The 12,402-nt window shown below is 36.6% G+C and overlaps 1 protein-coding gene across 1 annotated transcript in view; it reads right to left on the minus strand.

The window, feature by feature from the left end:
- Window positions 1-5,724: 5,724 nt before the first annotated feature.
- The window catches only part of LOC129137660 (putative RNA-binding regulatory peptide), a 35,681-nt gene continuing 29,003 nt past the window's right edge, over window positions 5,725-12,402 (minus strand). The window contains exon 5 of the mRNA XM_063799496.1: window positions 5,725-6,658. Coding sequence (XP_063655566.1) covers window positions 6,591-6,658 — 68 coding nt within the window. The 3' untranslated portion in view covers window positions 5,725-6,590. The remainder of the gene's footprint in view (window positions 6,659-12,402) is intronic.

The following is a 12,402-nucleotide window of genomic DNA, read 5'->3' on the forward strand; positions in this document are numbered from 1 at the left end:
CGTTTATACTATTAAGCTGTTGTTTAGGGGAATGGTAAACTGACATGACCCTTGAGGTAGGTATATATAGGTAAATTCTATGTGTCCCTTGAAATAGGTGTATGACACAACTTCTGGCGTCTACATGGATTTGGTCACTCTAAAGTAGCCATGAGGCTTAAGATAGTTCAGCTGTTTGGGGATAAGTTAAACCATTTGTCGTTGTCTTTCTGCAATTTGCATATCCTACAGTTATCATTGCCATTACTGAATGGCACAGAGAAAAATTCTGGTCTAAAGTGGTTCTCAAACCTGGTTGCTGGAGGGCCACCCTCAGTGATGATGATTTAATCTGTAGAAGAGTAGAACATTGATAGTTTTTATATATCTCCAGGTAATTTTAATATATAACTGGGGTGAGAATCATTGACGTAATTGTAAGAGGATAATATTCAAGAAATGTGGAGATAAATAATTTTCTTCTCGACATTAAAAAAATCTAATAAAAAGTTTTATCTTTTCCCCTAACTCAGGGTCATCAGCCTTCAAGCTTCAGTCTCTGTGTGTTCACAGGTGCTGTAAACACACACATCATTACTAATATCCCACTTCAGTGCTATTGCTGCTCCCAAAACTCCAGGTATTTTTAACCTTATAAACCTCCAGAATAATGAGACCACTGGGTTCAGTAAATTGATTTGTTTTGAAGCAGTATTAGACAAAGTGGGAGACTAGAAGATAAATCTGTCAATGACATGTCCTTTAAGACTACTTAGATTTTGTTGAATTTGTGGATCATTCCTTACTTGAGCAAATGGTAAATTAACTCTCTCTTTTCTCTCTCTCTCTAGCTGGCACACTTTTTCCAGTAGCCATTCTACTTGGTATGCTTACTTATCAGCTGTCCTCCAGGGGCCTCACATTAGATGTTTCTCTTGACTAACCAAACATGACACACAGCTGAAGTCAGAAAAACCAGATTGATAATTTCACTCAAACTATTTTCCTTCATTCTAACAATTTACTGGAGTACACAATTGTGACTATTTTTAGCCATAGGAACTCATAGAAAGACCAACTTCATTAGACCTACAAAATCGAATTGTGTAACAGTATATGCAGTATGTGTAGGAATAAAAAGCATTTCTCAAATATGCAGTACTGGATTTTGCAAAAGCACCTTACACTTAGCTATAAAGGAGTGGAAAACACAAAGATGAGTAACTGCACCTTTCAAAAGACTAGAGCTATACCAATAATACAAAGGTGTAAACAAATAATGATGAGATGACAAAGGCTGAGTGTTTTCTATTTGGAAGTTACGTTGTTGAATTATTTATGTATATAATTTCGTGCAATCTTCATGTTATGGGGGTGTTCTAATCCACTGTGACTCTGTCCTTAAATAAAAGGGAGATTTGGACATAGAGAGAGGCACACGGGGAGGATGCCATATGAGAATTGACACTGTGCTGTCACAAGTCAAGGAACTACTGGAAGGAGAGAAAGAGGACTGGAACAGTTCCTTCCTTAGCACCTTTTCAGGCAGCCTAGCCCTGCCAGCTTCTTGATCTGGACTTCTCACCTCTAGAATTGTGAGGCAATAAATCTCTGTTGCTTAAGTTACCCAGTTTGTGGTACTCTATTACAGGAGCCCTAGGAAAATAATTCATTATATAATCTGCTAAGGTAGATATGATCATTGTCTCCAATTTCCATATGAAGAAACTATGCCTCAGGCATTGTGTCGGTTGTCCAAAATCATACATTCCTGACTCACTTCAATGAATTCTTCATTCAGCAAAATTTTTAAGGTACCTTTAAAAATTATGTTAACTCTTAGGTCCTTGCTTTAAAGCTTCAATGGGCTTTTCCTTTGCAAAGAATAAAATCCTAATACTTAAGCATAGCTCTCTTTCCTGGCTATGTTTCTGACATCCTCTTGTACCATGCTCCTCCTTAATCATTCTGAGGTTACATCTTAAGTCCTTTCCCCTTGCCATTCCCACTTCTTGGGATACTTTCCCATCAACTCTTCAAAGAACTGGCTTCTTTAAGTATTTGGTCTCAGTTCAAATGTCACTTCCCTGTAAAAGCTTCCTGGCCATCAAGCCTTCTTTACACACTCTATTTTATTTTTTCATGGTTCCTATAACAACCTAATATATTCTCAATTGATTAACTGTTTTGCTGACTACTGCCTTCCATAAGAATGGAAAGAAAACATGGCCAGATGCAGTGGCTCACACCTGTAATCCCACCACTTCAGGAGGCTGAGGCAACATGGCAAAACCTTCTCTTCAAAAAATTTTTTAAAAGTTAGCTGGATGTTGTGGAGGCAAGAGGATCACTTGAGGATCACTTGAGTCCATGAGGTCAAGGCTGCAGTGAGTCATGTTTGCACCACTGCACTCTAGCCTAGGTGACAGAGCTAGTCCCTATCAAAAAAAAAAAAAAAAGAATGGAGAGAATGCTACATGAGAGAAAGGATCTTATTTATCATGTTCACCTCCCAAGAGGTGAACATATCCCCCAAAGCCTGATAGAGAGAAGATGCTCATTAATATTTAATGCATGACCATGTGCAGACTTGGGAGGAAAAATATGCCTCAGCCTATCAAAATTGGATCCTTAATAAACAAGGATGCTTCTGTATCATTTCCCCACAACACCGAACAAGTGTGGCTCACTGTGGATGTTTAAGCAAATGCATTGTTTTTCCAGTTATATATCTGGTAGAGATGAGGCCATTGATAGGAATGGGAAGACGATCTCCTTTTATTTTGATGACCCAGCATGGCTGAACACTCAGTGACTACCACTGCACTTTGTTGTACTTTCAGCATTAGAGATGCCAGCCCTGTAGGATATAAAACAGGAACATCTAGTCCTCAATTATATTCAGAATTACTCAAGTCTTAGAAGCACAACCTGTCTTTTTTCAAGGGAGAGAAATGCTCAAGTGATGGGCTGAAGTGAAGGGAGGGAGTCACTCACTTAAACGGTTCCCTTAGGCTGTGTGGATGCATACAGCATTAGACAATGACGCTGACAGTGGGAAATGCACTAGGGACGATGATTGGCAAAGCCCTCCTTTTCTCCCCATCCACTATAGATACTGACAGCAAAGGGTTTGTCACAATGACAACTATACACTCCCAATATCACAGAAGAAGGAGGAATAAAAGGGTATATTATGAGTGACTGAAGTTTAGAATAAATTAATAAATATCATGTCCCTCATCCATAGAAACCACAAAGGTCTAGTAATGCTAAGGATATAACAAGAAAATAATATGAATATTTGCTTCCCCTTCCTAGTGTAATAGAGTAAGTTACAAATGGCTTCAGGAAGGGGAGAGAGGAAGAAGAGTGGATGAGATACGTAAGAGTGCCTGAGGGCTAATTTTATGAAAGCTTTGGGAAGTTTTAAGAAAAAGAAAAGCTATTTTTCAAGGTACATGTGTGTATGCGTGCGTGTGTGTGTGTGTGTGAAAGACAGAAGAAAGAGGGAGACCTAAGAAGACTGTGAGACACTAAGAGAAAAATTAAGGTAAAAAAGACACACACTTAGAAAAACACACATAGGGAGGAGGGAGGAGGTTAAGACACTTTACTATGTGCTGTGAATGGAAACTACAAACCATTTTTGATATATGCAATATATATACATATATACACACATATACATATGTATTTAAAGATTTAAATTACATTTTCTCTTTTTTTAGAGATATGGTTTCAGTATGTCACTCTGCCCAGGCTGCAGTACAGTGGTTGTTCACAGTCATGATCATAGCACATTATAGCCTTGAACTCCTGGGCTCAAGCAACCCTCCTGTATTAGTCCCCCCAGTAGTTGGGATTACTAGCATATGCCACCATGTCCACCTTTATGCTTTTTAAAGTGAAAAACCATACTAAGAATGAGGCAGCTCAACTTAATAATAAAAACATTTCGCATGTAAAAAAATTTACAAAAGAAAAACAATCAACCCCATTAAAATTGGGCAAAGGGAATGAACAGACACTTTTCAAAAGAATACATGCATGCAGCCAACAAACATACAAAAAAAGGTTCAACATCACTTATCATTACAGAAATGCAAATCAAAACCATAATGAGATACCATCTCACACCAGTCAGAATAGCTATCATTAAAAAGTCAAAAAATAACAGATGCTAGTGAGTCTATGGAGAAAAGGGAATGCTTATACACTGTTGGTGGGTGTACAAATCAGTTCAATCATTGTGCAAAGAATAGTGATTCCTCAAAGAGCTAAAAGCAGAGCTACCATTCGACCCAGTAATCCCACTACTGGGTATATACCCAGATGAATATAAACCATTCTACCATAAAGACACATGCATACAAATGTTCATTGCAGCACTGTTCACAATAGCAAAAGTATAGGATCAACCTAAATGCCCATCAATGACAGATTGGATAAAGAAAATGTGGTACATATACACCATGGAATACTATGCCGCCATTAAAAAATGATATCATGTCTTTTGCTGGAATATGGATGGACCTTCTATTATCCTTAGCAAACTAATGCAGGAACAGAAAACCAAATACAGCATACTCTCAGTTATAAGTGGGAGCTAAATGATGAGAACTCATGAACACAAAGAATAAAACAGACACTGGGGTCTACTTGAGGGTGGAGGGTGAGAAAAGGAAGAGAAGAAGAAAAGATAACTATTGGGTACTAGGTTTAATACCTGGGTGATGAAATAATCTGTACAATAACCCCCTGTGACACCAGTTTACCTATGTAACAAATGCCCCTAAACTTAAAATAAAAGTTAAAAAAAAAAGAAAATTAAAATCTCCTTATCATCTACCTGGTAATATGAAAAACACATATCTTTCATTCATTCCTTTCAACTGATGAGGAAACTGAGGCATCGGGAGTTAGTAAAAGTCCACATTGAGAAATGAGACCCACCACTGGCTGGACGCAGTGGCTCACACCTGTAATCCCAGCACTTTGGGAGGCCGATGCTGGTGGATCACCTAAGGTCAGGAGTTCGGGACCAGGCTGGCCAACATGGTGAAACCCCCATCTCTTCTAAAAATACAAAAATTAGCTGGGTGTGGTGGCAGGCACCTGTAATACCAGCTACTAGGGAGGCTGAGGCAGGAGAATCGCTTGAACCCAGGAGGTGGAGTTTACAGTGAGCCAAAATCACGCCATTGCACTCCAGCCTGGGCAACAAGAGCAAGACTCTGTCGGGAAAAGAAAAAAAAAAAAAACACCACCATCATTTTGCAAGTGTTACCACTATTGTGTGTTAATATTGTAGAAGTATTCCTAATTATGATTTCTTTGTATTCCTAATTGTAATAGCTTTGTATTTGAAAAATTATTGATTCATACTCTATATGTTATTATTTTATATGCGATGACAACAGAATATATTATCATGCTCCTTTTGTGAATCTCGTTCATAATATAAAGTATAAATTTGTGATTTTGCTTTAATTTGAAATATTAATTTCAAATATGTTATCACAATTTGATACAAACTATTGACAGTAAATCTGTGGATTAAGTAATGTCTTAGTAGGTATTGGGAAAATTTGAAACTAGTAACATGGAGGACTATTGTCATTGTTTATTTCAAAGCCAGTTAAAATTCTGCAAAGCAGTGTAAATAAAAATAATTTCAAGAAATTTATAAAATACCGAGATTATGGTGTATAAACAACTTTAGATTCTTTAAGAAATTCTGCCAGTTTGTAATATATGCTTCATTCAAAGTAGCTAAGGGCTGTACCTGGCTAATAGTAGGCACCTAATATTTGTTGAAAAGGAATACTGAGTAGCTGGGACCTCCTGAGTAGCTGGGACCACACACATTTAACCTGTATTAATAAAATTACTGTTTAGAGAATAACATTTGATGGAATCATGCTTTTACTTTCTGCTTATGACTCAATTGTTTGTACCGACATTAGCATCCCAAATCCTTAGCATGGCCTACAAGGCCCTGAGCAATGTGGCACCTGCTGAAGCCTGCTGCCTCATTTAATAACTCTTTGTCTCTTTCCCAGATCCAGCCACTCTAACATTTTTTAGTTCCTGGACCAAGACAAGCTCTTCCCAGAACTTGACCTTTGTACCTGTTCTTTATTCCTGGAGTATTTTTCCCCTGACAAATGACTTATCATCTATCATAAATCAGGTTAAATGGCACTAACTCAGGGAAGGCTTCCCTAACTGCCTCCCTTCTCTAACCAAATTAGGAACAATTATATGGCCACATAGTATCGAATCAAGTTTATAATTTTAAAATAATTGGGAGATTTTGTTGTTTAACACTTGTTTTCACTATAAGACTGTAATTACATGCAAGTAAGAACCATGCCTGTTTGTTTACTCCTGCCACAGTCAGAATAGTGCCTGGAATATGCAGTAAGGGCTGAACAAACACTAAATAAATAAACAAGTGAATAAATGGATATTGTCTCATTTTTAGAACAGAGTACTAAATGGATCATGAACACTATCTGGTATGTCACGTAGGTAATTTACAAGGGCTACAATTTCAGCTCAGATTTACCTTTTCCTGGATACAGGTCTTGATAGGTCTCTTGATGTCATTTCACTTCAGATTCTTCTTTAGAAAACTTGGACAATAGCATTTGCTGTCTTGTCCAAATTGTTACTAAGAATCAAAAGAGATATCTGACATGAAATGACATTGGAAAACGTTAAACACGATTGAAATAATGCTAGCCAATATGGTTATTATTAGAAACCAATTACATTTTCAACTTAAAAATAGTAATACTTATTGCAGACTCAAATGTGCTCATTCTAAAACAAGTAAATGTTTGCCTATGGTCTGAGATTCTAATCCATGGAGTACATTCTAATCCACATTCAACACTATCATGTACCAGTGGGCCTCTTAACCCACCTAGCCCTGTGATTTTTCAGGTTCACTTTTCTAAACTTGTGAATTAAATATTTATTTTCTTAGTTCAGAAGAGGAAAAAAACTCTTGTAATTGTTGCCCATTTCAGGAGAAATCTTGCATATGAAAACAAGAGATAAATATACACAACTGAGGGCTGTGGTTTAAACAAAATCTTCAGAATGTTTTTTGACCTTATACATTTGTGCTTTAGTATAACAAAATGATATAGACAAAGGTAGCTTTTAATAGAACCAGTCACTAAATTAAAAAAATGACAAATTCTTCTGCTTAGCTAAGCAACAGAGAAGGTAAAATACTAATTCAATTCATCAATTTAAGCAATACTCATTAAGAGCCAAGTATGTGCTTACTGAATAAGCTGCTAAGGTTTGGTGGTTACAAAGTGTGCGGTGAAATGATGTCTACATCACAGTCCAACATTCACAGAGTTTAAAAGCCTACCAAGAATCAAGACAGACACAAATACCTAACATAGACGTTTGTATGTGATAAGAGAGCCAGAGTACAATTTAGGAGAAGAAATTGTATGGAAGGAAGGTTCATTTCCATTAGACCAGAAAAGACAGCACATTTGAAGGCCTGAATAAGAAATATTCTGGATAAGATATTGTGGCTGCCACCAGAATGGCTCTTGATGATCTCTACCTCTTGGTATTTATACCCTTATATAATCTCTTTCCTATAGTATAAGCTGGTCCCAGGTACTTGTTTCTATTGAATAGAATAGAACAAAAGTAATGAGATGCCACTTCTGAGATTAGATTATAAGATACTGTGAATTTCATCTTGTGCCCTCTCCCTCTCTCTCTTTCTCTTGCCCTCTCATTTGAATGAAGCCAACTGGCATGCTGTCAGTGGCCCAGTGTAAGTCCTGTTACAAGAAATTGATGATTACCTGTAGCCAACCCTAAGTGAAGAACTGAGGTCCTCAGTCCTACAAATGGAGAGAAACTGAATCTAGCTAAGAACCATGTGAGTGAGCTGGGAAGAAGATCCACCCTCAGTTGAAATTTAAGATGGCATATTGAGCAGACATACTGAGACACACTGAAAGTTAGAGAGCAGGAGGAAACAAAACCAGGGTCATACAAAGAACACAACTGATTTTGAGATTCTCACATAAGTATTACACCTTCAGTGAGCACGTGTACTAGAAATTAAAAAAATAAATTAAATAAACCTTCAAAGAGAGCTAGCAAATAAATTTCCCTGTGGTCTCAGATCTGAGTGGAGAGAGAAAATGTTCCCTGTGGAGTTTATAGCCAGAATCCAGCTCTCAAACAGGTTTCAGCCTGAACTCACACAATCTGTGTGGCTTCCAAATTTGAAAGCTGAGAATTTAATTCAAAATGGTCTCAGGTTGATAGCAGTCCAAAATGCTAGGTAGGAAAAAAAATCCTCTCTGGACAAATAAATCATCAAAGTAAGCTCATAAGAGCAGGTTTCAAAGGTCATGAGCTTCTAACACACACACAAGAATCGCACACACAAAATGGGGGTAGCAGCAACATGGGTAGCGTATTCAAACTTGAAAAGACTTTAAATATTTGTATTATTAGATGTAGATTATGAAACACATATTTTAATGTGGTTAATTTTTTTAAGGAATCAAAACTATGAGTAATGACCAAGAAAACTGTGCTGGATGGCCACTTCCACCATGGCTCCCCTCCTATTTAAGTCTGGGTACTGTGTCACCCGAAGTCTTCAGGCACATTGTTCCAGGTTTGGGTTTGCCTATGAAAGAAACTCATGAGAGCTGGAAGTGAGGAGTGAAGAGGAGGTCTTCACATAAAGCAGGCTTAAGGATTAGACATAGCAGGTTTGACAGATGTGATGGCTTGCAGAATTCTTTATGAGCTCCCACTGTCCATCTGGATAAGATTTACAGACCTTTCAGAAATTCCTATAAGCTTGGGTTCTGTGCCCACACTCTAGACTGTCAGGCTAAGATCTCTGATATAAAACAGACCTCTTCTGATTTTGTCTAGCTGCTTTTCTAATATCTATTCACCAAGCTCTTCCAATAATAGCATAAGGCCCTAATTAATATTAAATTTTTATCATTATAATACTTAGGATGTCTTCTGTTTTCCTGATCAAATTCTGACTACTATTAAAATATAAAGAATTGTCCAGAAATATATTTAAAAAATCACACATTGATCTTCTTTAAATGAAAATATAACAATTGTATGGACTAGGATGATTACAGTTGTTCAGTTCTGACTGTTATTTGAAGAAAAAAGCAATAAGAAGCCTCAGCAACTTAACAGAAGGAGCTGCCATTTACTAGGAGAAAAGATTGTGGATGAGAGTGTAGCAAAGGTCAGAATTCTGTGAAGCTTGAGATGTCTATTATAATGAATTATCTTTTATACTCACTACAATTTCCTAACAATTTTGGGGTTTATATTTTTGAAAGAAATATACCTTTAATTTTCTTTCTTTGTACTATTGTTAGGTAACTTTAATGTGCAGATTATACTACAGTGAAAGTTGCCAATGACAAGGCAAAGTCACTTACATCAGACCCAAAGCAAAGTGGAGCCGGGTCATGAAAAAGGGGATCTTGTGTGTGTGTCCACGATAAGCACTATCACAAGGACTTTCTATAAACTCACAAGAAATTTTTGCCCACCCAGCACACTCTGTTTGTCCAGCTCATCCTGTAGCTGTCTCTATAATAGGACCTATCATAAAAAATTCCTCAAGACTGCAGCATTTCAGATAAGCCACCCTCACAAGAACACTTGCCTAGCAATGGCTGTTTCTGCCAGTAAGTTAACACCAGCTCCTGCATCAGGCCCTGTGACCAATGATGTTTGTTTCAAAACAGCTTGCATAGACTTCTTTTTGTCTTTAAATATTTTCCTTACCTCAACCTCTTGGGATGCACCTATGATTGATCATAGCACAAATATCTCAGATTATAATCCTTGTTTATTTCCAAATAAATTTATTTCTTTGGAGATCCACTTTTTCTGTTATTATACATTGACATTGTTATCATGAAATTGGTTGGGTGATGTGTCTTATTTTCTTGTCTCCAGAAGAATTTCTGTAACAGTGCAATTAAACGTTCTTTGCATGTTTGCTAGAACTCACCTGTAAAATTGTCTGAGCAACCAAAGCCTGGTTTTTGTGTTTAGTTTTTCTTTTGTGATTGGGGAGGGGGGTTTATCGTACTGATTCAAGGTGTGAAGGTAACATCATTTTGATTTTATACATCTTCTTCAGTCCATTTAAGCATGTTACATAGCGTTGTTTGTTCTTTTCATGGTATTCTTTACAGTAGTCTCCTAAATGTTCCCTCTGCTTCTGCCATGAGCCCCTACAATCTATTTCAACTCAGAAGCTATAGAGTTTGTTTAAAACATGTAACATATTATGCCAACTTTCTTACTGTAAAACATCCCATGGTTTCTCATAGTATTTATAGTAAAAGTGAAATTTTTATGATGGCTTGAGAAAGTTTTCCCATTAGATGCCCAAGTGCTGGTCTGGTCTGATCTTCTCATCTTCCCTTGGGTGATTCTGTGGCAGTCACACTAGCCTCCTTGCTGCCCCACAAAAACTCCAGCATGATCCTACTTCAGGATATTTGCCATTGTTACTGCATCTGCCTGGAACCTTTTCTCCCATATAAACATAGAGATTGCTCTTGCCTGTCCTTCAAGTCTATTCTTAAATGTCCCATTCTCTGTGAAGCTTTCCTGCCCACCCTATTTAAATTACAGACTTCACTCCCAGTTCCCCATCTACTTTAAGAGTCTTCATTTATCATTCCTTGACAAACTGTAAATATACATGTTCACTTTTTTATCGTCTGTCTCCAAATACTGGAATGTTAAGTTCTGTAATGTCAGATATTTCTGTTTGGTTCACTGGTGTATTCTTAAAGCATGTTACATACTAGGTATACTCAATGAATATTTGTTGAATAAATATCACATTGGGCTTATTCCAGAAATTCAAGCTTGTTTCAATAGTTAGAGCAATCTACAAATGTAATTCATTACATTAACTAATTAAAGGAGCTAAATCACATCACCACCACAATAATGCAGAAAAACACATTTGATACAACTCAATATTCATGTCTGCCTAACAAACATCTCATGATACTAGCAAAAGAGGAAGGGATATATTATTTTCATGTATAAAACACTAACCATTGTAGCATGCCAATATACTCAAAATTCAATGAAATTCCTATCAAAATCTTAGCATTCCTCTTAGTCCTCAACGAAGCATTTCTAAAATGTGTATAGAAGACCAAAGGGCCAAAAGAGTCAACTTCTGAAGAAGTGGAAAAAGAAAGTTGAGGAAATCTTAAAACATGTTATTGAGCTTAAAGTTGCAAAAATAAACTCATGTACCATAATTCATGAGTAGAAAAATAGACTAGTGGAATAACATAAAAATAAAAACAATGCTTACATAAAATGTTGTAACTGATTTGGATGTCATTAGAAATCAGTAAGTAAATAGATGGACAATGTAATGAAAGATGCTAGGCAAATAATGTGGTAGGGAGAATAATGGCCCTCAAAGATGCCCATGCCTAACCCTGGAACCTGTGAATATGTTACACTGAATGCAATAAAGGCTTATCAGATGTGATTAAGGATGCAAACCGAGATGGAGAGATCTTCCTGGGTTATCCAGATGGGCCCAGTCTAATCACATGAGTTCTTAAAAATGGAGAAACTTTCTTAGCTGAGTCCAGAGAGAGATGTGACAATGAAAGAATGGTCAGAGAAATGTGACATTGCCAGCTTTAAAAAGAGAGAGGAGAGGCAATGAGAAAAGGAATGCTGATGTTCTCTAGAAGATAGAAAAGGCCAGGATATGGATTCTACCCTAGCCGCCATAAAGAAACATGCCTGTCGACAACTTGATTTTAGTTCACGAAAATTCATGCCTGATTTCTGACTTGTGTACACTGTAAGATGATAAGTTTGTGTTATTTTAGGTCACTTAGTTTGTAGAAATTTGTTACAGCAGTAATAGAACAAGTGGTTATCCATATGAGGCAAATTAGATTGGATACCTATCTCCAATAGAAATCGATTCAAGGTGAATTCCAGGAAAATACTTAAAACATTTAGATTAAAAATAAATGAGAATTTTTGTTACTTTTGGTAGGTCGTAGAATCAAAAAAAACAAACATTAAGGAGGAAAAATGAATATATGACTACATCAAAATATAAAGCTTCTCTATTTGGATGATATCATAAGGTGATAAATCATAAACTGTAATATTTGCAACATATATGAGTGAATAAATATACATTTAGAATATATATGAACTCCCAAAAATCAACAGGAAAAATAAGACATAGAACAAGCAAAATGCATAAACAAAAGAAGGCAAAACAAAAATAATGACTCATAATTATATGAAAAGAAGCTCATCTTCATAGATGAGCAGATAAATGCAAATTAAAACCACCCTGAGATG

The sequence above is a fragment of the Pan troglodytes genome, chromosome 19 (genome assembly GCF_028858775.2).
Source record: "Pan troglodytes isolate AG18354 chromosome 19, NHGRI_mPanTro3-v2.0_pri, whole genome shotgun sequence".
NCBI classification, from domain to species: Eukaryota; Metazoa; Chordata; class Mammalia; order Primates; family Hominidae; genus Pan; species Pan troglodytes.